Source organism: Pelophylax lessonae (genome assembly GCF_965119305.1).
Source record: "Pelophylax lessonae genome assembly, chromosome: 2".
NCBI lineage: Eukaryota > Metazoa > Chordata > Amphibia > Anura > Ranidae > Pelophylax > Pelophylax lessonae.
Genome location: NC_138769.1, coordinates 144243677 through 144270578, shown reverse-complemented (window position 1 = coordinate 144270578; position 26902 = coordinate 144243677). Strand labels below are relative to the sequence as shown.

The 26902-nt window shown below is 46.9% G+C and overlaps 1 protein-coding gene across 1 annotated transcript in view; it reads right to left on the bottom strand.

Annotated features, from left to right (window-relative positions):
• The window catches only part of CCDC92B (coiled-coil domain containing 92B), a 246816-nt gene that overhangs the window by 116441 nt on the left and 103473 nt on the right, over positions 1–26902 (bottom strand). The window contains exon 2 of the mRNA XM_082246214.1: positions 21491–21638. Within this exon, the coding sequence (XP_082102340.1) occupies positions 21491–21620 (130 nt within the window). The 5' untranslated portion in view covers positions 21621–21638. The remainder of the gene's footprint in view (positions 1–21490; positions 21639–26902) is intronic.

The following is a 26902-nucleotide window of genomic DNA, read 5'->3' as shown; positions in this document are numbered from 1 at the left end:
CCTTTAGCCCCCATAGTACTGTCCTGTGCCCCCTTTAGCCCCCATAGTACTGTCCTGTGCCCCCTTTAGCCCCCATAGTACTGTCCTGTGCCCCCTTTAGCCCCCATAGTACTGTCCTGTCACTGTCCTGTGCCCCCTTAAGCCCCCATAGTACTGTCCTGTCACTGTGTCCCCTTCAGCCCCCATAGTACTGTCCTGTGCCCCCTTTAGCCCCCATAGTACTGTCCTGTGCCCCCTTTAGCCCCCATAGTACTGTCCTGTGCCCCCTTTAGCCCCCATAGTACTGTCCTGTGCCCCCTTTAGCCCCCATAGTACTGTCCTGTGCCCCCTTCAGCCCCCATAGTACTGTCCTGTCACTGTGTCCCCTTCAGCCCCCATAGTACTACTGTCCTGTCACTGTGTCCCCTTCAGCCCCCATAGTACTGTCCTGTGCCCCCTTTAGCCCCCATAGTACTGTCCTGTGCCCCCTTTAGCCCCCATAGTACTGTCCTGTGCCCCCTTTAGCCCCCATAGTACTGTCCTGTGCCCCCTTTAGCCCCCATAGTACTGTCCTGTGCCCCCTTTAGCCCCCATAGTACTGTCCTGTCACTGTCCTGTGCCCCCTTAAGCCCCCATAGTACTGTCCTGTCACTGTGTCCCCTTCAGCCCCCATAGTACTGTCCTGTGCCCCCTTTAGCCCCCATAGTACTGTCCTGTGCCCCCTTTAGCCCCCATAGTACTGTCCTGTGCCCCCTTTAGCCCCCATAGTACTGTCCTGTGCCCCCTTTAGCCCCCATAGTACTGTCCTGTGCCCCCTTCAGCCCCCATAGTACTGTCCTGTCACTGTGTCCCCTTCAGCCCCCATAGTACTACTGTCCTGTCACTGTGTCCCCTTCAGCCCCCCCCCCCATAGTACTGTCCTGTCACTGTGTGTGTCCCCTTCTCACATGAGTGTCCATATTCCGCCGCCGGATGGCTGGCTCCTGATTTTTAAATTCTGGCGCCTGGCCTGGCCCTGGCGGTGGTGTGGCGGGATTCGGGAAATGCTCCATGACGATGACATCCGATGATCCAATCAGCTCAGCAGCACTTGCGGCGCCGGCGCCTTGTCATCACAAGTCAGTAGGCGTGCCGGCGTGCCGCACTCACAGCTTCGTTCTGACTCTCCTGAGCCTGACAGCAGCCAGACCCACCCCCCTGGCCAGGGCTCCGCCCCCCTGCCCGAATACAGGAAATGATCGGGTCATCTCGGGCATTTCCGGAACTGCACATGCGCAGTTCCGACCCGAGCCGATCGCTGCCGTATTTCACGGGCACTTTTCTCCTGCTACGGGCATTTACGGGCAGGAGAAAAGTGCCCTGATTTTACGGGCTGTCCGTAAATATACGGACGGTTGGCAACACTGAACATATGTACAAACACACACATACAAATGCACACACATGCATACATGCACACATACAAATGCACACACATGCATACACATGTATACATGAACACACACAGACACATGCACACACATACAAACACACACATACATACAAATGCACACACATGTATACATGAACACACACAGACACGTACACACACATGTACAAAAACACACACATGCATACAAATGTATACATCCACACATATAGACACATACAAACACATGTACAAATACAAACACATGTATACATGCACACATACAGACACATGTACACATGCACACATACAGACACATGTACACACACACATGCACACATACAGACACATGTACACACACACATGCATACACATGTATAAATGAACACATACAGACACATGTACACACACACATGCATACACATGTATATATGCACACATACAGACACATGTACACACACACACATGTATACATGCACACATACAGACACATGTACACACACACACACATGCATACACATGTATATATGCACACATACGGACATATACATACACATGTATACATGCACACATACACACACATGTACAAACACACAGACAGACACACACATGCACATGTGTACACATACACACACACACACACCCATACACACACACATATACACAAACTTTAAAAGTTCTAGTACAATACTAGTACATTCTAGTACAATAATACAGTAATTCTAGTACAATACCTTTCCTCACACAGCCGGGTACTGCACTGTAGGGAGAAGCAGAGAGCAGGGCACAATCCCCCTCCCTTTACTTTCCCTTTCCTGAGGCTGACGGAGCTCCCTCGCAGCGCCGATGTACAGTTCGGCAGGGGATCGGGAGATTAGGCTCATCTGACAGCCCTTCTCTACCATGATCCGGCGGCACACCAGAGGACCTCTGGCGGCACACTAGTGTGCCGGGGGACACCGGTTGAGAAAGGCTGGCCTAGGCTATAAGAAGAATGCCAAGACCCTGAAACTGAGTTGCAGCACGGTAGCCAATACCATACAGTGGTTTAATAGGACAGGTTCCACTCAGTAGAGGCCTCGCCATGGTCAACCAAAGAAGTTGAGTGCACATGTTCAGTTTCATATTCCGAGGTTGTCTTTGGGAAATAGAGGTATGAGTGCTGCCAGCATTGCTTCATAGGTTGAAGGGGGGCTGGCTCAGCTTGTAAGTGCTCAGACCATATGCCGCACACTGCATCAAATCTGGAACCATGTCCTGTGGTCTAATGAGACCAAGACAAACTTATTTGGTTCAAATGTGTGTGGTGGCAACCAGGTTAGGAGTAAAAAGACAAGTGTGTCTTACCTACAGTCAAGCATGGTGGTGGGAGTGTCATGTTCTGGGGCTGCATGAGTGCTGCCGGTGTCCTGTCGAATAATGCCTCCCGTCGAAAAATGCATCCCACTAACTGCGCATGCGCAGTAGGTGACGTTACTCCAGTGACTTCTCCAATCAGCTGAGGTTGACGTAATCGGTGCGCATGCGCAGTCCGTTGGATGCATTTTTCGATGGGAGAGACAGAGCGGGTAGAATCTAATGTCAGATTCTGCCTCGCTCGCTGTACTATCTGCATATGCGCGGGACAGAAAGGTTTATTCTTATGTGAGATTCATATTGACAAATGGCGGGAATATTATCTGATTACAGAACAGTCACACAGCTCTTATCGGGGGAACATTAAAGGAAGAACTCTCATGGGGACACTGATGTAATAAATAATAAATAAATAATAAAGGGGAACTCTGACTGGAATATTAAAGGGGAACTCTGACTGGAATAATAAAGGGCCCATCTGACTGGAATAAAAAAGGGGAACTCTGACTGGAAAAAATAAAGGGGAACTCTGACCGGAAAAAATAAAGGGGAACTCTGACTGGAATAATAAAGGGGAACTCTGACTGAAATAATAAAGGGGAACTCTGACCGGGACACTGGATGTAAAGGAGGACTCTGGCGGGGACATTGGATGTAATAGGGCACTCTGATGGGGACACGGATGTAAAGGAGAGCTCTGACAGGGACACTGGATGTAAAGGGGCACTCTGATGGCGACACGGATGTAAAATAGGACTCTGATAGGGACACACTAGATGTAAAGGAGAACTCTGATGGGAACATGGATGTAAAGGAGGACTCTGACGGGGACACACTAGATATAAAATAGGACTCTGATAGGGACACACTGGATGTAAAATAGTACTCTGATAGGGACACACTGGATGTAAAATAGGACTCTGATAGGGACACACTGGATGTAAAATAGGACTCTGATAGGGACACACTGGATGTAAAGGAGGACTCTGACAGGGACACACTGGATATAAAGGAGCACTCTGATAGGGACATTGATGTAAAGGAGGGACTCTGACAGGGACACACTGGATGTAAAATAGGACTCTGATAGGGACACACTGGATGTAAAATAGGACTCTGATAGGGACACACTGGGTGTAAAGAAGGACTCTGACGGGGACACACTGGATGTAAAGGAGGACTTTGATGGGGACACAAATGTAAAGGAGGGACTCTGACAGGGACACACTGGATGTAAAGGAGGACTCTGATGGGGACACGGACACAGGCTGAATGACGGCGGGGGACACAGGCTGAATGATGGCGGTGACACGGGCTGAATGACGGCGGAGACACGGGCTGAATGACGGGGGAATACAGACTGGAAGAGGGGGGATACAGGCTGAATGACGGGGGAATACAAACTGGATGAGGGGGGATACAGGCTGGATGAGGGGGGGATACAGGCTTGATGAGGGGGAATATAGGCTTGATGAGGGGGGGGGGGAATACAGGCTTGATGAGGGGGGGATACATGCTGGATGAGGGGGGGACACAGTCAGTGCTTATTCCTGGGGATTTCACAGTGGCTGTAGCATGATAGGCCCATCATGTTACTGTAGCACAATTCTCAGCTGTTTTGCTGGATATGGGTCCCCCTGGGTTTCCGCTAGCAACAACAGCACATTTAAGCATGTTTCTCCAAGTGTGAGCACTGAGACAATGACCAGTTCAGTATCTTTGGGTTTTTTATATTTATTTGGTAACTTGGATAGGAGAAGGGTTGAGTGGGATGCTCCTTTAATTCAACTATGCACAATTTGGCGGGGACACTTAAATAGTACTGTTTGACGCTGGATTGACGCTGACTGAATGCCCGCCAACGCTGACTTGATGCTGGTTAAAGCTGGCTGGATGCCGTTTAACGCTGAACTATTTATTCTTGTAACTGAGCTTCAACTAAAGAAATCCTCTATGAGCTGCCTTAGGTACTCCTTCCTGAGGTAGTTACTCGTACACCTTTGCTGCACTGCTGAACGCTTCAGGGCCCACACTGGCGCCCCCTTTCACTCCCTTGTCTTCAGGGCTTAACACTTGGCACCCCCTTTCTATGCCACAACTACTGGTTAGCTGGTTCCTGGATCCCTTTGTCCTTCCGGAGTGGACCCTATCCTAGGCAGACCCCTGGGCAGATTTTGAGTACTCACGACACTGTTTTTCCTGAAAACTTCTGCCCAGCAGCTCCACTTGGTGAGCAACACTCTGGATCCCTTTCTGCAGCCCAGCTTATCTTCCGGTCCCTCGGCCAACCGCCCAGGACACCTTCACTCTCTGACAGGAGGAGTGACAGCCGTCAGCCTCCTCCTGGGACTCTGCTTCCCGCCAAAGACGCTCTGTCACATGCTCCCGCCAGGTTTATACCCAATCCCAGGGAGCATTGCGGCAAACTCTGCGCCCACTGGGACAGCTATAAACCCTGGTGCGTTATTGGCCAGGTTTCCTCCACCGTCCAACAAGAGCCCTCATTGGATACATTGGGGAGACTCCCCAGACTTAACAGACTACACCTAGAAACACATGACAGCCTAACTAACTGATCAGGCCCCCCTGATAAGCAGACAGGGCCACACATATACTTTTGCTAGCACCCACCTAGGAGGGTGCTACATTACTATAGGTGAAGTCACAGTAGGCGGGGGGGGCCTGGTTCCCAAATTTGAGGGGCCTGGTTCCCAAATTTGGCACAGAGATAGGGGAGGTCTATCTCTGGGGGCCTCTAGTGTGCCAAATATGGTGCCCCTAGCCCCCGGGGTTAGGTCAGCTTGGTGCAGTATGGCAGGCTTGGCATTGGCACATTTGCAAGGCCAAAGCTCGGGCCCTGAGCATGTCCGGGGGTTCCAAATTTGGCACGGAGGTAGGGGAGGTTTTCCATTACCATCCCAAAAATGTTGGAGTCATTAGCCCAAAATATCTTTGTCAAATTTTTATGGGGTCACTTAGGAGCATATGGCTGCCAGTCAATACCACAAAGCGTGGAGTGCTGGGTACCATACAGGGAGTGCAGAATTATTAGGCAAATGAGTATTTTTGAGGATTAATTTTATTATTGAACAACAACCATGTTCTCAATGAACCCAAAAAACTCATTAATATCAAAGCTGACTATTTTTGGAAGTAGTTTTTAGTTTGTTTTTAGTTTTAGCTATTTTAGGGGGATATCTGTGTGTGCAGGTGACTATTACTATGCATAATTATTAGGCAACATAACAAAAATCAAATATACAGTATACCCATTTCAATTATTTTTTTTTTTACCAGTGAAACCAATATAACATCTCAACATTCACAAATATACATTTCTGACATTCAAAAACAAAAAAAAAACAAATCAGTGACCAATATAGCCACCTTTCTTTGCAAGGACACTCAAAAGCCTGCCATCCATGGATTCTGTCAGTGTTTTGATCTGTTCACCATCAACATTGTGTGCAGCAGCAACCACAGCCTCCCAGACACTGTTCAGAGAGGTGTACTGTTTTCCCTCCTTGTAAATCTCACATTTGATGATGGACCACAGGTTCTCAATGGGGTTCAGACCAGGTGAACAAGGAGGCCATGTCATTAGCTTTTCTGCTTTTATACCCTTTCTTGCCAGCCACGCTGTGGAGTACTTGGACGCGTGTGATGGAGCATTGTCCTGCATGAAAATCATGTTTTTCTTGAAGGATGCAGACTTCTTCCTGTACCACTGCTTGAAGAAGGTGTCTTCCAGAAACTGGCAGTAGGACTGGGAGTTGAGCTTGACTCCATCCTCAACCCGAAAAGGCCCCACAAGCTCATCTTTGATGATACCAGCCCAAACCAGTACTCCACCTCCACCTTGCTGGCGTCTGAGTCGGACTGGAGCTCTCTGCCCTTTACCAATCCAGCCACGGGCCCATCCATCTGGCCCATCAAGACTCACTCTCATTTTATCAGTCCATAAAACCTTTGAAAAATCAGTCTTGAGATATTTCTTGGCCCAGTCTTGACGTTTCAGCTTGTGTGTCTTGTTCAGTGGTGGTCGTCTTTCAGCCTTTCTTACCTTGGCCATGTCTCTGAGTATTGCACACCTTGTGCTTTTGGGCACTCCAGTGATGTTGCAGCTCTGAAATATGGCCAAACTGGTGGCAAGTGGCATCTTGGCAGCTGCACGCTTGACTTTTCTCAGTTCATGGGCTGTTATTTTGTGCCTTGGTTTTTCCACACGCTTCTTGCGACCCTGTTGACTATTTTGAATGAAATGCTTGATTGTTCGATGATCACGCTTCAGAAGCTTTGCAAGTTTAAGAGTACTGCATCCCTCTGCAACATATCTAACTATTTTTGACTTTTCTGAGCCTGTCAAGTCCTTCTTTTGACCCATTTTGCCCAAGGAAAGGAAGTTGCCTAATAATTATGCACACCTGATATAGGGTGTTGATGTCATTAGACCACACCCCTTCTCATTACAGAGATGCACATTACCTAATATGCTTAATTGGTAGTAGGCTTTAGAGCCTATACAGCTTGGAGTAAGACAACATTCATAAAGAGGATGATGTGGTCAAAATACTAATTTGCCTAATAATTCTGCACTCCCTGTATTAATCCCCATAGTCTTAGTTATCCGTGAAGTGGGCTTTGCATTATCTATGTTTTGCAGTATTTGGCCAAAGTTGATCCCCATGGAAGCCCATGTAAAAATGAAGCATTGGCCACAAAAAATTTGTGTGGCTCATAGATGTCCTCTAGTATTAGTGTAGCAGGTTTTCCAGGCATTGGGCCTGATGTGGGTCTGTCATTGTTACCAGTAACCTCTCTAGACCATGTGAGCAGCGACCAGAGGCGTACCTAGGGTCTCCAGCGCCCTTGGCGAGGAGCTGTATCGCCCCCCCCAGAGAGGGTTTGACAGAGAGAGAGAGAGAAGGGGGGGTGACAGAGACAGAGAGAGGGGGGGACAGACAGAGAGAGAGTGAGAGGGAGGGTGACAGATAGAGAGAGGGGGGGTGACAGACAGAGAGAGGGGGGGTGACAGACAGAGAGAGAGAGGGGGGGTGACATACAGAGAGAGAGGGGGGGGGTGACAGAGAGAGAGAGAGAGAGGGGAGGTGACAGATGGAGAGAGAGAGGGGGTGACAGACAGAGAGAGAGGGGGGTGACAGAATGAGAGAGGGGGATGACAGAGAGAGAGGGAGGGGGTGACAGAGAGAGGGTGACAGAGAGGGGGGTGACAGAGAGACAGAGGGGGGGGGGTGACAGAGAGACATAGAGGGGTTGACACAGAGGGGGGGGGGGGGTGACACAGAGGGGGGTGACAGAGAGGGGGGTGTCAGAGACAGAGTGACAGAGAGAGAGGGGGGTGACAGGGGGAGATAGAGAGGGGGGTGGCAGGAAGAGAGGGGGGTGACAGGGAGAGAGAGAGAGGGGGGTGACAGAGAGTGACAGAGAGAAAGGGGGGTGACAGGGAGAGAGAGAGAGGGGGGTGACAGGGAGAGAGAGAGAGAGTGGGGGGTGGAAGGGAGAGAGAGGGGGTGACAGGGAGAGAGAGGGGGGTGACAGGGAGAGAGAGGGGGTGACATGGAGAGAGATGAGGGGTGACAGGGAGAGAGTGGGGGTGACAGGGAGAGGGAGTGATGGGGAGAGAGGGGGTGACAGGGAGAGGGGGGGTGACAGGGAGAGAGAGAGGGGGTGACAGGGAGAGAGAGGGGGTGATAATGGAGAGAGAGGGGTGGCAGGGAGAGAGAGAGAGAGAGAGAGGGGGTGGTAGGGAGAGAGAGGGTGGTGACAGGGGGAGAGAGAGGGGGGGGTGACAGGGAGAGAGAGAGAGAGAGAGAGAGAGAGAGAGAGGGGGGGTGACAGAGAGAGAGAGGGTGACAGGGAGAGAAAGAGAGAGGGGGGACAGAGCGAGAGTGGGGGTGACAGGGAGAGAGAGGGGGTGACAGGGAGAGAGAGAGAGAGTGGGGGGTGACAGGGAGAGAGAGGGGGGTAACAGGGAGAGAGAGGGGGTGACAGGGAGATAGAGGGGGGGTGACAGGAAGAGCGAGGGGGGGGATGACAGGGAGAGGGAGGGAGGTGACAGGGAGGGAGTGGGGGGTGACAGGGAGAGAGTGGGGGTGACAGGGAGAGAATGAGAGTGGGGGTGACAGGGAGAGAATGAGAGTGGGGGGTGACAGGGAGAGAGAGATAGAGGGGGTGACAGGGAGAGAGAGAGAGGTATCCCCTGGTCAGCTTGTCCTGGGAGTGGAAAGGAGGTTGAAGGTGCTGGTCGGTGGTATGGATATAGTGAAAAAACTATTAGCGCAAGACTAAGTGAAATTCAAATGTGTATAAAATGTGCTAGAATAAATCAATATATAAATCCGGCTGCATACACAAATTGTGTCCACACCTCACAACAAAAACATAAAAATCAAAAAACGTGCTGCGCCAGAAGGGCACAAAAATAATTAGTGATTACATGAATCAACAAGTGTTATCAACAAAATATGGTGTCCATCATATGTGCTCTGATGAAACATAAATGTTCATATAAAGTGCTCCAAAGTAATGATTAGTATATCCAGGTGATGACAGGACAGCCTCAATCCCTTGTGAATCAAGCAGGAACCACCAGTGTATGAACTCCCTCCACCAGTAAGATTGGCCTCTCACCTTGATACCAGACCCAAACGGGCCAGCATGAGCATATCAGGGGATAAACAGACTATCACAGGTAACCTCTCCAGCCTTCACCTCCGGGGGTCGCCTGGACATAAAATAAAGATAAAGCAAAGATCTAGTGCTCTCTGAATGTAAATAATGAGCTTTTATTGAGCATAAAGGGGTAACTCACATTTGTTGGGCACTCAGCCGTGCCTGCTGTTATGGCATTCAGTGTTAGAGAGTAGCACCCGAGCGATCGGGGTCAGGCACGCAGGCTCCGCCTCCCTATACGCGTTACGCCTGGAGCGTGGGCTCCGTTTGACTTCTTCGGTAGGGGTGAAGTTTGCGTGTCCAGCCTCGCCTATTTACCAATGCTGCTAACGGTGGATTGGCCAGCGGTCACATGTCCTCCTCACTCTGAGCTATGCACAGGACACCGGAACCAAAAGATACACTTCCTGTGATCTTCGGTGTCACTAGCTATTATATCGAGGGGGCAATTTGAAACATATATAGATCTACTAAATCACTACCAGAGACCGCGTGACTGCGCCGCCATCCCCCGGGTGTTTCTCCTAAAATCATCACATAAAAACATCTTTATTACATAAAATCGCATCATAAAATCGCATTAAATCAAATTATTGCCATAATGTTAAAAACTCACAAAATATATTATTGTTAAAAGTGGAATACCTCTAATATATTGCTAATTCTATAAAATGACACAAAAATATAAAAAAATATATATATATGTATATAAAAATATATAAAATTAAAAATCTGTATAAAAACTATGACAAATGTCTATATATTAAAATGATGAATATTGAGTGAATCTACAGATATTTCAGGGAGGGGGGGCTATCTATCACTAATGAAGCAGTTGAGGTCAAAATCCTTATTTAACCCCCTGGGTGCCAATACTTTCGTCTCATACACCCAGAAGGACTCTCTTCTGCTTAATTGTCGAATGTAGTTTCCCCCCCTCCAATGTGGCTGGACATGTTCAATTCCCCAAAACTTTAGAGAATGAGGGTTTCTATCATGGACTTCTCTAAAGTGCTTGGAGACGCTGTGTGACACCTCACCCTTTTTTATATTTTTGATGTGTTCTCCTATTCTTACGTTCAGGGGTCGTGATGTGCGACCCACATATTGGAGTCCACAGCAACACTCCATCATGTAGACCACCCCAATGGTGGTACATGTAATTAAATCTTTAATATGGTATTCGTTGCCTGTGCTGTTAGATTTAAACGATTTTCTTTTCTTTATGTTTTTCCTCGTTTGTCGACAGACACCGCATTTCCCACATGCAAAAAATCCGGATAGAAACTGGAAAACAGTATTTTTCATACGCTTAGGGGGATCTACCACTCCCGCTGCTAACCTATCTTTCAACACAGGTGCTCGCCTGTATATGAAACCAGATTTCTCCGGAAAGGTGGGGTCCCAAAACTTTATCTTGTTTGAGGACACTCCAGTGTTTTTTAATGATGCGTTCAACTTGCTTGTGTTGAGCATTATAATCAAGCACAAGCTTAAAATTATTGTTCACCTCCCTTGGTGGTGTCCTCTTGTTTTCCAAAAGTTCAGTTCTATTTAATAATGCTACTTGTTGTAAATCAGAATTCACTTTCTCCATGTTGTATCCCTTTGCCTGAAATCGTTCCACTAGTACTTTGGACTGTGTAATAAAGTCATTGTCATTTGAGCAATTTCTTTTAATCCTGATAAGTTGTCCCCTCGGGATGTTAAATAGCCAATTTTTATGGTGACAACTATCCATAGGTAAATAGGAGTTGCGGTCGGTAGGTTTAAAAAAATTTTTTGTATGTAAACGACCATCTTTTATAAAAATCTCCAAATCTAGGAAATTCAATTTCTCCTTGCTCTCAGTCCATGTAAGTGCGATATTCTTGTTATTAAAATTCATTCTGGTTTTAAAAAAATTAAAAGATAAAATGTCCCCTTCCCAGATAATAATCAAATCATCAATGAATCTTTTATAGAAGATTAATTCTGGGGGTCTGTTCACTAAAATCTCCTCCTCCTCCCATTGGGCCATAAATAAATTAGCTACGCTGGGGGCAAATCTTGCCCCCATAGCTACGCCTTTGGTTTGTAAAAAATATTCTCCCGCATACCAAAAATAATTGTGATTGAGGCAAAATTCCAAACTTTCTAAAAGAAATTCTACATGTTCCCCATCTAAATCTGATTCATCTAAGGCCCATGCCGCTGCCTCCATTGCAGCCTCATGGCCGATGATAGTGTAAAGAGAACCTACATCCGCCGTAGCAAGGATGCAGTTCTCTGATATGGGTAAATCCTGTAGCAATTGTATCACATTTTTGGTATCTTTGATATATGCTTGTGTTCGGGTAACCAATGGTTGTAAATAAAAATCGATGTATTGGCCCAATCTTGAACTGAGGGAGTCAATGCCATTTATAATGGGCCTCCCCGGAGGTTTCTCTACACATTTGTGAACTTTAGGGAGGAAATAAATAATAGGGGTTCTACAGGCAATGGGATTCAAATAAAGTGCTTCTTTCTTATTTAAAATAGCATTAGTCAATTCATTTTTGATAAGTTTCTCCAATTCTTTCTTGTAATCATTCACCGGATTGTGTCGTAATCGAGAATACGTGTTCTGATCTGAGAGTTGTCTCCTCATATCATTATCATAGTATTCTGTGCTCATGACAACGATACCCCCGCCTTTGTCAGCTGGTCGTATCCCCACTTTTTTGTTTTTCTCTAGGCTGGCTATGCCATTTTGGATCCACTGTGGATCTTGCATTTTTCTGACTTTCAAGTGTTCAACATCATGAGCTACCAGATTTTTGAACACTTCCATATATTTGTTATCTTTGTTTGGCGGGTTAAACACCGATTTATTTTTCAAAGTGGAGTGATGTGTTCTCTCACTCACATTGGGTCGGTTGTCCGGTTTGGCCAGAAAATACTTTTTTTGAGTTAGCGTTCTCATATATTTCTGTAGATTCACATAGGTGTCGAATTTGCTTAGGTTCTTCACCGGGGCAAATTTCAACCCTTTATCCAAGACTTTCATCTCTTCTTTACTAAGGGGTATTCCACTGATGTTAAATACACCCGCACCTATTGGCTCTTGCTTTTTTTGGAAGAGTCGGCCTGCTCTTCGTCCTCTTTTTCTTTTCTTTTTCCCCCAGATGGTTTTCCAGTTGGTCCCTTGTACCCCCACAGGGCACTGGGTTTCCCTAAAAAAACATCTGGGGGATTGGTTGCCGCTGGCTGATACAATGGAGAGAATCTATTGGTGGTGGGGCTCCTCTGACAGCCTCAGTGTAATCCCCAGCCTGCCGCTGCTGGAGCCGATTGATGATGTCACGCTGACCGGTACGGAGAGCCCCCACTGACGCCACCTGGAGTGGACACAGGGCTTGGAGCCCCATGCTGCCTGGGGGCGCAGGCTGTGGGGAGGGCGCAACAATCACTGCTAACACTTCCAATTTTTTTGCGCCCCCCCCCCCTCGACATGCGCCCCTGGTGGGCGCCAATCTGGCCAACCCCTTTGGTACGCCCCTGGCTGTGACCCTGGGTGTGAGAACTGAAGCATTGATAACTCCGGCATCTTTGTTTGTGGTTTTTATTATATTTTAAGGGGATGGGAGAAGGGAATGAGTGGGATACTCCTTTAGGCTTCAACTAAATACACTTGGGACTTTGTTCCTGAAAAATGCGCCAGCCAACACTCACTAACACTGAGAACACACTGCAACTTGAAAGAAGTGCTGAATCCTCGACTTAAAGTCCAGAAGATCCAGGACTGAGGTAGAACTTCTGACACTATTGTACTGCAAAAGTCACTGAATACTTCCCTCCCACCTTGCACTGGCTTGAGGTAGTATGTTGTAGAATTCTGTATAGCTGTAGCTTTCAACTGGCACACTGTACAATTCAGGGCCCAACTGCAGGTGTCCCCTTTAACCTTGAACTCTTCAGGGTCCACTGACTATGTACTCCCTCTGTAACTTCGTGGTTCTCAACCTAGGTACCCCCTTGACAGCTAACTGACACCAAATCCCAGAACCTCTTCCGGAGTGGTCCCCTCTAACTTCAGGCAGACACCCAGGGGCAATCCTCAGTGCTCACGACCTGTGTAGGCTTTCCTGGGACTGAAAACCTCTCGCTCTCCGCAGGCTCTCGGCACACCGGATCCCCTCAGCTCAACTCAGCACTCTCTGGATTCCCAGGCGACACCCCGAGATATCCGCTTCCTCAGACAGGAGGAGAGACAGCCGTACTCTACCTCCTGGGACTCTGCTCCCGCCAAAGACACCGTGTCATGCACTTCCCGCAAACTTATACCCACTCCCAGAATCCTTTGCAGCATAATCTGCCTTCTGGGGTAGTTACAAGCTTGGATGTGTCCCCTGATTGGGCTTCCTCCACTGCCCTATGAGGAGCCTTCTAACAGGAGCCAATGGGGATACTTCCCTCTCAGCAAGCACATGTGGAAACCATGACACCCTAACTAAACAAATCACAGCCCTGCTGTTAGGCAGACAAGGCCCAATATACATTTTCCTAGCACCTACCTGTAGGGTGCTACATTAGTTTGGCAAGTATGCTGCCCTTAACCCTCGTGGTTAAGCGCCCTAAATTTATAGTAGCTTGAACAGCTATGTTAAACTTTGGCACGGTCCTAGTCTGGACATTTGAGGGACTGCAGCTCTGGCCCCGAATGAGTCTAAGGGGCCATATTTGGCACAAAGGTAGGGGAGGTCTCCCTTTACCAAACATTTTAGAGTTGCTAGCCCAAAATTTCCTGGTCAACTATTTACAGAGCCACTTGAGAGTTTGTGGCCCTCGGCCCGTACCATGGAGCGGGGAGTGCTGGGTATCGCAGGAATCCCTGGACTCTTAGCTATTCAACAGTATCTGTAGAGCGTGACTCTGCAGTTCCTGTTTTCCATAGTGGTTAGCCAAATCGACCCCTATGCAGGTCCCTGTAACAATTAAGCATTGGCCCTGAAAAATGCATGTGGCCCCTGGGTATCCTATATCTCTGAGCCAAGTAGGGTTCAGGTACCACGAGGCCCATAATTTAAGTCAGCTTGGTGCTGTATGGCAATCTTCGAGTGGGCACAGTTGCAGGGCCTCAGCTCGGGCACCAAACAAGTCCAAGGGACCATATTTGGCACAGTGGTAGGGGAGATCTTCCTTTACCACTCTTAAAATGTTGGAGTAGCTAGCCTGAAATTTTCTGGTCAACTTTTTCAGGGGCCTCTTGGGAGTGTGTGGCCCTCGGGCAGGACCGTGGAGCAGGGACTGGTGGGTACCATATTAATCTCCATATTCTTAGCTATCCAATGTTACCTCACTGGTACCTATGTTGCACAGTATTTGTGAAAATTTGACCCCCATGCCAGTCCTCGTGAAAATTAGGCATTGGCCACAAAAAAATGTGTGACCCCTGGGGGTCAGCTAGTATACCCCTGGGGGTCAGCTAGTATAGCTAGTATACCTGTACCAAGTTTGGTGCCCATAACCCCTGTGATTCGGGTGCCACAGGGCCCTAAATTTATGGTAGATTGGCCCGCATGTTAATCCATGGCTCGGTCGTGGGTGGGAATTTGAGGGGCCACAGCTCAGACCCCCGAAAGAGTCCAGGCTCCCACAACTTGAGCCCCTGGACATGTTTGGGGCCCAAGGTGTGGCCCCTCAAAATTCCCTACTGTGCCATATATTAACAAAAGCTAGGCCAAAGTAGCCTAAATGTAGGGCCCCGCTGTAGCGGAACGATGTTGCCCAGGGGCACCAAACTTGGTATAGGATTTCTAGAGGACCTCCAGGGGCCACAATTTTTTTTTGGGGCCAATGCTTAATTTTCATGGGGACCTGCATGGGGGTGGAATTTGCCCAACCACCGCAGGACACAGGAACTGCAGAGCCCTGCTCTGCAAATAATGTTAAATAGATAAGAGTCCAGAGATTCCTGCAGTACTCACCAATCCCCACTCCGCAATAGCGCCCGAGGGCCACACACTCCCAAGGGGCCCCCTAAAAAGCTGACCACAAAACTTCAGGCTAGAAACCTCAAAATTGTAGAGGTGGTAAAGGAAGACCTTCCCTACATCTGTGCCAAATTTGGGCCCCTGGACTCACTTTGGGGCCCGCTCTGTGGCCCCTCAAATTCCCAATCGCAGCTGCACCATAGATTAACATAGCGGGCCAGGCTAGCCTAAATGTAGGGCCCTGTAGTAGCTGAACCACGGTGCCCAGGGGCACCAAGTTTGGCAAAGGGATACTATATGATCCCCAGAGGCCACATACATTTGTTTGGTGCCAATGCTTAATTTTCACAGGGACCTGCATTGGGGTATACTTTAGCTGACCACTGCAGAATAGTCAAGGAATTCCTGCGGTATCCAGCACTCCCTGCTGTGCTGTATGGCCCGGGTGCCACATACTCTCAAGGGGCCCTAGAAAAAGTTGACCAGGAAATTTTGGGCTAACAAACCCCAAGATGTTTGGGGTGGTAAAGGAAGGACCCCCCTACCTCTGTGCCAAATATGGCCCCCCCTGGACTCATTTGGGGTCCAAGCTGTAGCCCCTCAAATTTCCAGACTAAGACCCTGCTATAGATTAACATAGCAGGCCAAGCTACTATAAATGTAGGGCCCAAACTACGGGGGTTCAGGGCACCATATTTGGCAAACGTATACTAGAGGATCTCCAGTAGCCACACAAATTTTTTGGGGGCAATGACTAATTTTCACAGGGACTGGTATGATGATCGAGTTTGGCTAAATAGGAACATAGGTAATGCAAAGCCCCGCTTCACAGGTACTATTGGATAGCTAAGACTATGGGGAATAACTACCTGCACACCGGGGCATAGCCCAATGATGGCTACAGCGCGGTCAGCTTATTCTGCGAGGGCATATAGAGAAGTCCTCCCAGAATCGCGCTTCCCATGGATTGTGGTAAAGGGCCAAGGACAGCGACCCTTTACCACGTGATCGCTCCATCCAATGACGGAGCGATCATTTGTCAACAGACCGCTGCATGTCCGGTTCAGCTCTCTCCTCGCACGCTGTACGCACTGATCGGCATCACCCCTACCTCATCCATGCCCATCTGTGCCTCATTCATGCCCATCTCTGCCTCATTCATGCCCATATGTGCCCCATTCATTCCCACCTGTGCCTCATTCATGCCCATCTGTGCCTCATTCATGCCCATGCGTGCCTCCTCCGTGCTCATTTGTGCCTCATCTGTGCAACATCAGCGTGCCCCTCATCATTCAGCCTGTGTCCCCGCCGTCATTCAGCCTGTGTCCCCGCCGTTATCCAGCCCCTGTCCTCAACGTCATTCAGCCCCTGTCCCCGCTGTCATTCAGCCCCTGTCCCCACCGTCATCCGCCCTGTGTCCCCACTGTCACGCAGCCCGTGTCCCCCGCCATCATTCAGCCTGTGTCCGTGTCCCCATCAGGGTCCTCCTTTACATCCAGTGTGTTCCTGTCAGAGTCCCTCCTTTACACCTGTGTCCCCATCAGAGTGCTCCTTTACATCCAGTGTGTCCCTATTAAAGTCCTATTTTACATTCGTGTCCCCATCAGAGGGCCCCTTTACATCCAGTGTGTCCCCGTCAGAGTGCCCCTTTACATCAATGTCCCCACCAGAGTCCCCCTTTACATCAGTGTCCCCATCAGAGTCCCCCTTTACATCCAGTGTCCCCATCAGAGTGCCCCTTTACATCCAGTGTCCCCGTCAGAGTCCTACTTTACATCCAGTGTCCCCATCAGAGTGCCCCTTTATGTGTCCAGTCAGAGTTCACCTTTATTTTTGAGGTCAGAGTTACCCTTTAATATTCCTGTCATAGTTCCCCTTTAATATTCCAGTCAGAGTGCCCCTTTATTATTCCAGTCAGAGTTCCCTTTTATTATTTATTTATTACATCAGTGTCCCCATGAGAGTTCTCCTTTACATCATTGTCCCCATGAGAGTTCTTCTTTACATCAGTGTCCCCATGAGAGTTCTCATTTACATCATTGTCCCCATGAGAGTTCTTCTTTACATCAGTGTCCCTGTGCCGTGAGAGTGCCCCTTTAATGTGCCCTGATAAGAGCTGTGTGACTGTTCTGTAATCAGATAATATTCCCACCATTTGTCAATATGAATCACACATAAGAATAAGCCGTTCCGTCACACACATGCGCAGATAGTACAGCGAGCGAGGCAGAATCTGACATTAGATTCTACCTGCTCTGTCTCTCACGTCGAAAAATGCATCCGATGGACTGCGCATGCGCACCGATTACGTCAACCCCAGCTGATCGGAGAAGTCAGCTGGAGTGACATCACCTACTGCGCATGCGCAGTTAGTGGGATGCATTTTTCGACGGGAGGCATTATTCGACAGGACACCAGCACTAGGGAGCTACAGTTCATTGAGGGAACCATGAATGCCAACATGTACTGTGACATATTGAAGAAGAGCATGATCCCCTCCCTTCTGAGACTGGGCCACAGGGCAAGTATTCCAACATAATAACCCCAAACACACCTCAAAGACGTCCACTGCTTTGCTAAGGAAGCTGAGGGTAAAGGTGATGGACTGGCCAAGAATGTCTCCTGACCTAAACCCTATTGAGCATCTGTGGGGCATCCTCAAACGAAAAGTGGAGGAGTGCAAGGTCTCTAACATCCACCAGCTCTGTGATGTCGTCATGGAGGAGTGGAAGAGGACTCCAGTGGCAACCTGTGAAGCTCTGGTGAACTCCATGCCCAAGAGGATTAAGGCAGTGCTGGAAAAAAATGGTGGCCACTTAAAATATTGACATTTTGGGCCCAATTTGGACATTGTCACTTAGGGGTGTACTCGCTTTTGTTGCCAGCGGTTTAGACATTTGTGGCTGTGTGTTGAGTTGTTTTGAGGGGACAGAAAATGTATACTGTTATACAAGCTGTACACTCACTACTTTACATTATAGCAAAGTGGCATTTCTTCAGTGTTGTCACATGAAAAGATACAATAAAATATTTCCAAACATTTGAGGGGTGTACTCACTTTTGTGAGATACTGTTTGTATATATATATATATATATATATATATATATATACATACATACATACAGGTGTGTGTGTGTGTGTATATATATATATATATATATATATATATATATATATATATACAGTATATATATATATATATATATATATATATATATTATATATATATACTGTATATATATATATATATATATATATATATATATATATATATATACATATACATACACAATTTTAAGCATATGTTTTATACTTTTTCTATTTATGTGTTTGCCTGAATAGCCATGGTATTTGCGCACAGTATGATTTATTACTTTTTTAGTCTAACATTATGAAGTATGAATAGAGCAGCGCCAAACCCACTCCTTTTTGCAAACTCACCTATTAGACACTACCACGGTAGATAGTTTAACCACTTGCCGACCGCCGCACGACTATCTACGTCGGCGGTCAGCCCCTCACAGGCAAACTAACGTAGGGCTACGTTGCTTGCTTGTGAGGGTCTAGGGAGCGAGCGCGCGCCCCCCGGGGCGCGCTCCCGCTCCCGCGTGGTCACGGACCCCCCCGCGCGTGTGACCAGCGGACCCGATGTCCGCCGGTCACTCGGCGATCGGCGGGGGAGAGGGAGAATGTCAGGCAGCTTGTGTAAACAAACTGCCTGTCATTCTCCTCGCTGCAAAGACACTGATAAAACGGATCTGGTATGTAGATCCGTTGATCAGTGTCCTTACAGCTAGAGCCACAGCCAATCACAGTAGAAACCACGCCCCTAGGGACACACACAGCCCCTCCCTTCCAAATAAAGTTAACCCCTTCACTACCAGTGTATTTTTACAGTAACAGTGCATATGTATAGCACTGATTACTGTAGAAATGTCACTGGTAACCCCAAAAGTGTCAAAAATGTCAGTCAAGGGTCCGATCTGTCCGCCGCAATGTCGCAGTACCGCAAAAAAAATCGCAGATCGCCGCCATTACGCGTTAAAAAAAAAAACAACAAAAATGACAAAAATCTTTCCCTTTGTTAGTAAACGCGATAACTTTTGCGCAAACCAATCAAAATACGCTTTTTGCGATTTTTTTTACCAAACATAGGTAGCATAAAATAAATTGGCCGAAAATTTTTAAAAATTTTGATTTTTACATTTTTTTGGGGGGGAATTTCATATAAAAAAATGTGAAAAATATTGTTATTTTTGCAAAATTGACGCTCTTTTTTTGTTTATAGCGCGTGATCAAAAAATCGCACAGGTGATCAAATACCACCAAAAGAAAGCTCTGTTTGTGGGAAAAAAAGGACGTCAAATTCGTTTAGGTACAGCGTCGCACGACCGCGCAATTGTGCGTTAAATTCACGCAGTGCCGAATCGCAAAATACCCCCTGGTCGGAATGGGGGTAAAATCTTCCGGGGCTTAAGTGGTTAAGTGGTTGCAGCAGCTATACATTACTAAACATCCATAGCGCGGAAACACACAAACAAACCATATACTGTTATCCTGATTGACCTTTGAGCAGGATGCCTCAGCATACTGCTCCATCACTGAGACCACCTCCTCCACCTCCTCTGTCCCAGAGATGAAAACAGATACGTCATCAGCATAGGCCACGACCCTGAAAAGGAGGCTCACCAAGAAGGGCCAAAGATACTCCGCACAGCGATCTACTCTCTAATCTCCTGATGAAGGGATCGATTGCAAACACATATAGTAGAGCACTCAAAGGACACCCCTGGTGCACACCTGAGCCAACCTCAAAGGGCCATCCAATCTAATTCACAAGCATGAAGCTTTCAGCCCCTCTGTACAAAGTCCTTAGCCAATCAATAAAGCCCCCCTTGCCAAGAAGCAGCCATAGGTACTCATGATTCACCCAATAAAAAGCTTTTGCCTGATCCAATGCCAGAAAGTACTTTCCCCGGTCTGCAGTCCTGCACCGTTCCAGGGCCTCCCGGACAGCTAACACCAATGAAAAAGTGTTTCTATCCTGACCTGAATAGTGCTGGTAAAATCCAGTAATGCACGGTCTCACTCTGCTCTGCACATGCTCAGTTGCTCTCTATTCTCAGCACTGTGCCTAAAATCAGAACCACTAGAGGCCAATCAGACGACAGCTTTAGGATTTACTGTTTTCTGAAGGGGGAAGAAAGCAACAGGAATGACACAGACTGTGCAGTGGGAACACAGATTAGGGAGGGATTAAAGAAAAATCAGGAGAAATGGCAGAACAACTCTGCTGCCAGGAAGACTCAAAAGAGGTTACCCTACAAGGATAGTATCTTATAGTACAGTATCTCCCTGGTATTCTCTCCTCATAGGTAGCCTATGAACTTCAGCACTGTAAAGCTTCTGTCAGTCTTACTCTCTAACTGATCCAAGACATACAATCAAGGCTGGAAATATAGGTGACTTATAGGTTTTGAGACTAAGCAGAAGAAGAATTCTCAATTATGAAGTGACTGCTCCAGGCTTCAACAAAATGGCGGTCTCCTGCAAGAGCCATGCTGGAGGCAATTTACAGCACAAACTAATTTTGATAGCATAATTATGTGGAATGTATGTTATTTTGTTAAAGAACATTAATTGTTATCAAACTGTTATAAGTTAAGTGAGTAAAGTTCCACAGCATAAGAATCCTTAGCAGTTCTAGGATCAGCTAATTCCTGCCTTCTTTAAAGCTTTTGTTAACCCTGGTAAAACATAGCAGGTGAAATGACAGGTACATTACTACGCATCCAATATTTTAAATACAGTACTTCCTCTCAGCTGCTCTTCTGATACAAGTACTTCTGATTCAGCCCATATTCATCTTAAGTAAATTAGATCCCTGCAGCCAATTCAAATCTTAACAAGCCAGTCACACGAAGCTTGGCCTCAGTAAAGAAACTGTATCAGAGATGGGCACAGAATATTCAGTCAGGTCTTTTACAATAATTGAATGTAAAGTTTAGAAAGAAATCTCATATTAAAAATAGGCTATAGCCTCAAGGCATATAGTGAAAGAGAAAAAATGAACAGTTGAAAATGCACTGAGCTTACCTGTGCAATGCTTTTGCAATTTGAGAATTTCCAGGTGAAGATCACGCAACAGATCCAGCTGTTCTTTTTTGAGAAACGCAATATTGCGTTCCACACTTTGGATTTGCTGTTCCAAGGGCTGTGTCTCCATTGCAGCGAGAGTTGACTCCTATAAAAATGAGAATTTCATGAAAACATTAAACAGGAAAACAAGCATTTACTACACTAACGGGCTTCTGTACTTCTAGTCCTATTTTGCAAAGTAGGCATAACTTTTGCTGTTTCTGTAACATTTGTCAGTTTTTATGAAGCTGGGTTGATAGCTTAGTGCCCAACCCCCACTCCTGTGTCAGCAATGACTAGGGACTGGACTAGGACCAACTTATTCAGATGCCAATTTAAAGTGGAACTAAACCCTCCATTTCTTTATAGCCAAGGAAGCTTCCATATTAGCCTCTGGTTGATCTGCAGTTGCCATGGTCTTGTACATGAAATCAGCCATTTGACAGCTTGGTTGACAGCACAATCAACTGTGACACTTATCATTTGTGGCACACCTTGAATGTAAGTGTTTTAGAAAACAGTTACATTGGTTTAGTTCAACTATAAAGGTGTATTCTGCTATGCAGGCTTGCTTTTAATAGCTTTTAAACCCTAAAGTGACTGTAAAGTCTCGTGTTTAAAAAAAAAACATACATGTTATACTTACCTCCTCTGTGAAGTGGTTTTGCACAGAGCAACCGAGATCTTTCTCTCTCGGGTCCCTCTTCACTGCTCCTGGCCCCTCCCTCCTATTGGGTGCCCCCACAGCAAGCAGCTCTGTGTGTCCTTTCAAACACAGAGCTGCCGTTCAGCCCTGCCACTCTCTCTCCTGATTGGCCAACTGACTTTGAATGACAGCAGTGGGAGCCAATGACACCGCTGCTGTGTCTCAGCCAATCAGGAGGAAGTGTCCTGGATGGCAGAGGGACTCGTGGACATCGCTGGATAGAGATGGGGTTCAGGTAAGTATTAGAAGGTGCTGGGGCGGCTGCTACACACAAAAGACTTTTTATATTAATGCATAGAATGCATTAAGACAAAAAACTTCTGCCTTTAACCACTTTAAGACCGGAAGGATTTGCCCCCTTAATGACCAGGCCCCATTTCGCGATTCGGCACTGCCTTATTTTAACGGACAATTGCGCAGTCGTGCGATGCTGTACCCAAATAAAATTGATGTCCATTTTTTCGCACAAATAGAGCTTTCTTTTGGTGGTATTTGATCATCTCTGCGATTTTTATTTTTTGCACTATAAACAAAAAAAGAGCGACAATTTTGAAAAAAAAAATACAATATTTTTAACATTCTGCTATATGACATTCTCAAAAAAATTTTATAAATCTAATTTTTTTTAACATTGTAGGCCAATTTGTTTTCTGCTACATATCACTGGTAAAAAATATCTCAATAAGCGCATTTTGATTGGTTTGCGCAAAAGTTATCGCATCTAATAACTACAGGAAAGATTTATGTCATTTTTTTTTTTTTTTTTACTAGTACTGGCGGGGATCTGCGATTTTTTGCGGGACTGCAACATTGCGGCGGACAGATCGGACCCCTAACTGACATTTTTGACACTTTTGGGGGTACCAGTGACATAACTACAGTAATTAGTGCTAAAAATATGCACTGTTACTGTATTAATAAAACTGGCAGGGAAGGGGTTAACCCTGTGGGTGACCAAGGGGTTAAATGTGAGCCTAGGGGAGTGATTCTGTGGGGGGATGTGGCTTATGAAATGACCATAGAGACATGTGATCCTATATAGAAGGATCACATGGGCTCTGTGATAATTTCAGAGAGAACAACGGTCGGCTGTGTTTACAACTGCCGACCGTCCTCTCTCGGCGGGGAGCGATCGCGGGTGTCAAGCAGCAATCAGAGCCGCCTGACTTACGAATCGGCTTCCCTGCTGCTGAGTGGTTTGCACAGAGCAGCACAAAGCTTCCTCTTGTGGGGTCCCCTACTGGTGCTACTGGCTCCTCCTCTTTGGCAATCCCGAGCCGTACTGCCTACATCCACAGAAACAGACAGCATGGCTCGGGCTTACCCCCATGCTCCCTCGTCACAGGATTTGATTGACAGCAGCAGGAGCCAAAAAAGGCAATGGCGCTCGCTGCTGCCTCTCTGTCCTGGGAGGAGAAAGAAAGTTGCAGCATTCAGGCACAGGGCGGGATCGAGATTGGGTCCAGCTAAGTATTTAGGCTGGGATCCTGATCACAGAAAGTTTTTACATTAATACAGAGACAATCCCTTTAGAACAGGGGTGTCCAACCTGCGGCCCACGGCTCATGGGCCCCAATCAACCAAGACGGCTATCAATGCGGCCCCACACAAAATTGTAAATTTACTTAAAAATATTGATTAATTTGGGTAATTTTGCGTAAACATGCAGCCGAAGAAAAATATGACAGTGCCTCTATACTGGACTTTTATGAGTTTTATCTTCCTAAAGAAAAATATTTCACTCTTCACAATCACGACTTATTCATGAGATCAGTTTTAAGCAGCACTTTTATTTGTGAGCAACTATCTTCAAGGATGAAGCACATGAAGGGCAAAATTAGAACCAAAATATCTGATGAGCAGCTTGAGAATTCATTGACAATTGCTGCTAACCTGAACAAAATTATAAAACGCAAAACTTTTGTTTTTGCCCCCAATTTTTCATGAGCTGAACTCAAAGATCTAAGACTTTTTCTACAGTATGTACACAAAAACTGAAAATTGTCTATCAGATACTTACCGTAATTTTCCTTTCCTGTTGGACTCCATGGCAGAATACGTTCAGGTAAGTCCCGTCTCCTCTCCTACCCTATAGGACCTCACACCCATAAATCTTTGCTCCCTTTCAGCATCCGTGTTCTGTAACTAGCCTACTCAGGAACTGGGAGGGAACTCCTGCTGCCATGGAGTCCATCAGGAAAGGAAAATTGCGGTAAGTATCTGATAGATAATTTTCCATTTTCCTAACAGACTCCATGGCAGCATACATTCGGGAAATAACTCGCCATACACTCCCGGGTGGGAAGATGCTGAACGAAAAATTTTAATTGGTACCATCAACCGACAGTACTTGAATACCAAAATTAACAGAGGATAAAGCAGCTGGTTCAACACAATAGTGAGACATAAAAGTGTTGATGGATGACCAGGACGCTGCCCTGCAGACCACTTTGGGAGAAACGTGTCTGGAAGCTGCCCAAGACGTCAAGACACTTTGAGTTGAATGTGCTGTCACTACTTCTGGAGAAGCCAAGCCCCTTGATTTGTATGCCCACTGAATGGCTTGAACGATCCATGCAGCAATAGCTCTGGATGATGCCCGCATCCCTTTTTTCTTCCCATGAAGAGGGACAAAGAGAAATTCTTTGTGACGAAAAGCAAGCGTGGCTGCTGAATACCGCCTTAAGGTGTCACCTACATCGAAAGGATGAATCCGAGAGTCTTCTAAGAGTCCTAAAAGTGTGAAGGACAATTTCCTGATTTTCATGGAAAACTGAGGTAGCTTTTGGAGTTGACCCTAGCATGGGTATTAGGACTACTCTTTCCGGGAAGAAGGTTAAAAATGGTTCTTCAAACCCTAAACTTTGGATCTCAGAGACACGCCTTGCTGAAGTAATTGCCACTAGGAACACTGTTTTGAGTGTGAGCTCTTTCACCGATAGAGGTTTATTCCCAGTCGAACCAAGTGAGGAAAAGAAGTCCAATACCAATGGAAGATCCTATTTTGGAAACCTGTGGCTTAAGTCTCATCGCACCTCTGAAGAATTGGCAGACCAATGCATGCTTAGCCCAAGACACTCCTGTGAATGCTGAGATGGCCGATACCTGCACCTGTAGTGAGCTGACTGATAATGACAGATCCAGACCTGGCACATCCTGTATTGTAGGTGTCTCATCAGGGTTGGCTCTAGGAGACAAGTAGCTAGAGAACGTTGCCCAGATCCTCTCGTACACTCTATTAGTGCTACTCCGTCTAGCGTTCAGAAGAGTAGGAATAGCTTCTGCCGGACATCCTAGGGCCTCCAGCCTCACCCTCTCAAGAACCAAACCTTGAGGTGCAGATGTGCGGGGCACGGGTGTAGAGCAGGACCCTGAGATAAAAGATCCAGTCTGAGAGGCAGGGAGATTGAAGCCCGGTAACTGAGTAGCGTCAGTAACAGAAACCACGGCCTGTTGGGCCAATACGGAATGATTGCCAAAACTTCAACTGCTTCCATCCTGAGCCTCCGTAGGAATTGAAGGATGATCGGAACCGGAGGGAAGGCGTAGGCTCTGTGAAACTTCCAACAATCCGTAAGAGAATCTACCCCGAAGGCATGGGGGTCTCAGAATCTTGTGTAATATTTTGCAAGCTTCTTGTTGCCTGGAGCTGCAAACAGATCGACCTCCGGAAGAAAGCCTAGGAACTGAACCCACTTGAAGACCTCTTTGTTGAGGGACCACTCGTTGTTGTCTAGTGTGACCCGGGAGAGAAAGTCTGCCTGCAGGTTCTGTACTCCCGGAACATATGCTGCTGACAGATTGGACAGATTCTTCTGGGCCCAGAGCATAATTGTTTTCACCTCCTGAAGCAAGGACCAGCTGCGTGTTCTGCCCTGTCTCTTCACATAAGCTACCGCCGTTGTGTTGTCCAGCCTAAGTATTACAGATGACCCTCGAATTAGATGACAAAAGGCCTGAAGAGCCCTGAAGGGGAGACAGATAAACTGGAAGTGACTCCTTCCTATGGCGAAGCGAAGGAATTGTTGAAAATTGCTTGCGACAGGAACGTGAAAGTAAGCGTCCTTCAGGTCTATGGATATTAGCCAATCTCCTGGTTGAACTGAATGCTGAATTGTCAAGAGAGATTCCATCCTGAATTTTTCTTTGTAAATAAATCAGTTCCGGTGTGTCAGGTCTATAACGGGCCTCCAGGTACCGTTCTTTTTCTGGACCATAAAAAGAGGTGAGTAAATACCCTGCCCTCTTTCAATTTCTGGAATGGGAACTACTGCGCCCTGAATTAGCAGGGAGTCTTTGTAGGTGAGAAGAATCTGTCTTTTTTCTTCTGATACGGGAAGAGAAGTGGGAACAAACTTGAGCTTTGGAATGCGGTCGAAGGTCCAGGAGTGACCCACAGAGACCGTATTGAAGGTCCAAGTGTCCCGGATTGAGGCCGCCCAGACATGCCGAAAGTGGAAAAGACGAGCCCCCACCCGACACGTCTGGGCGGGCCCAACCTCAAAACGACTTAGTGGCCTCCCAGTCGCCAAACAAATCTCCCTTGGAGGTCTTCTAAAAGGAGGACTGTCTGGATTTCCGGCCTCTACTGTAGGTTTTACATGCCTTGTAGCTACGTGCCTCTCTGGACCGACCCGTATTTTGCTTTCTTGGTGGAGCTCTTT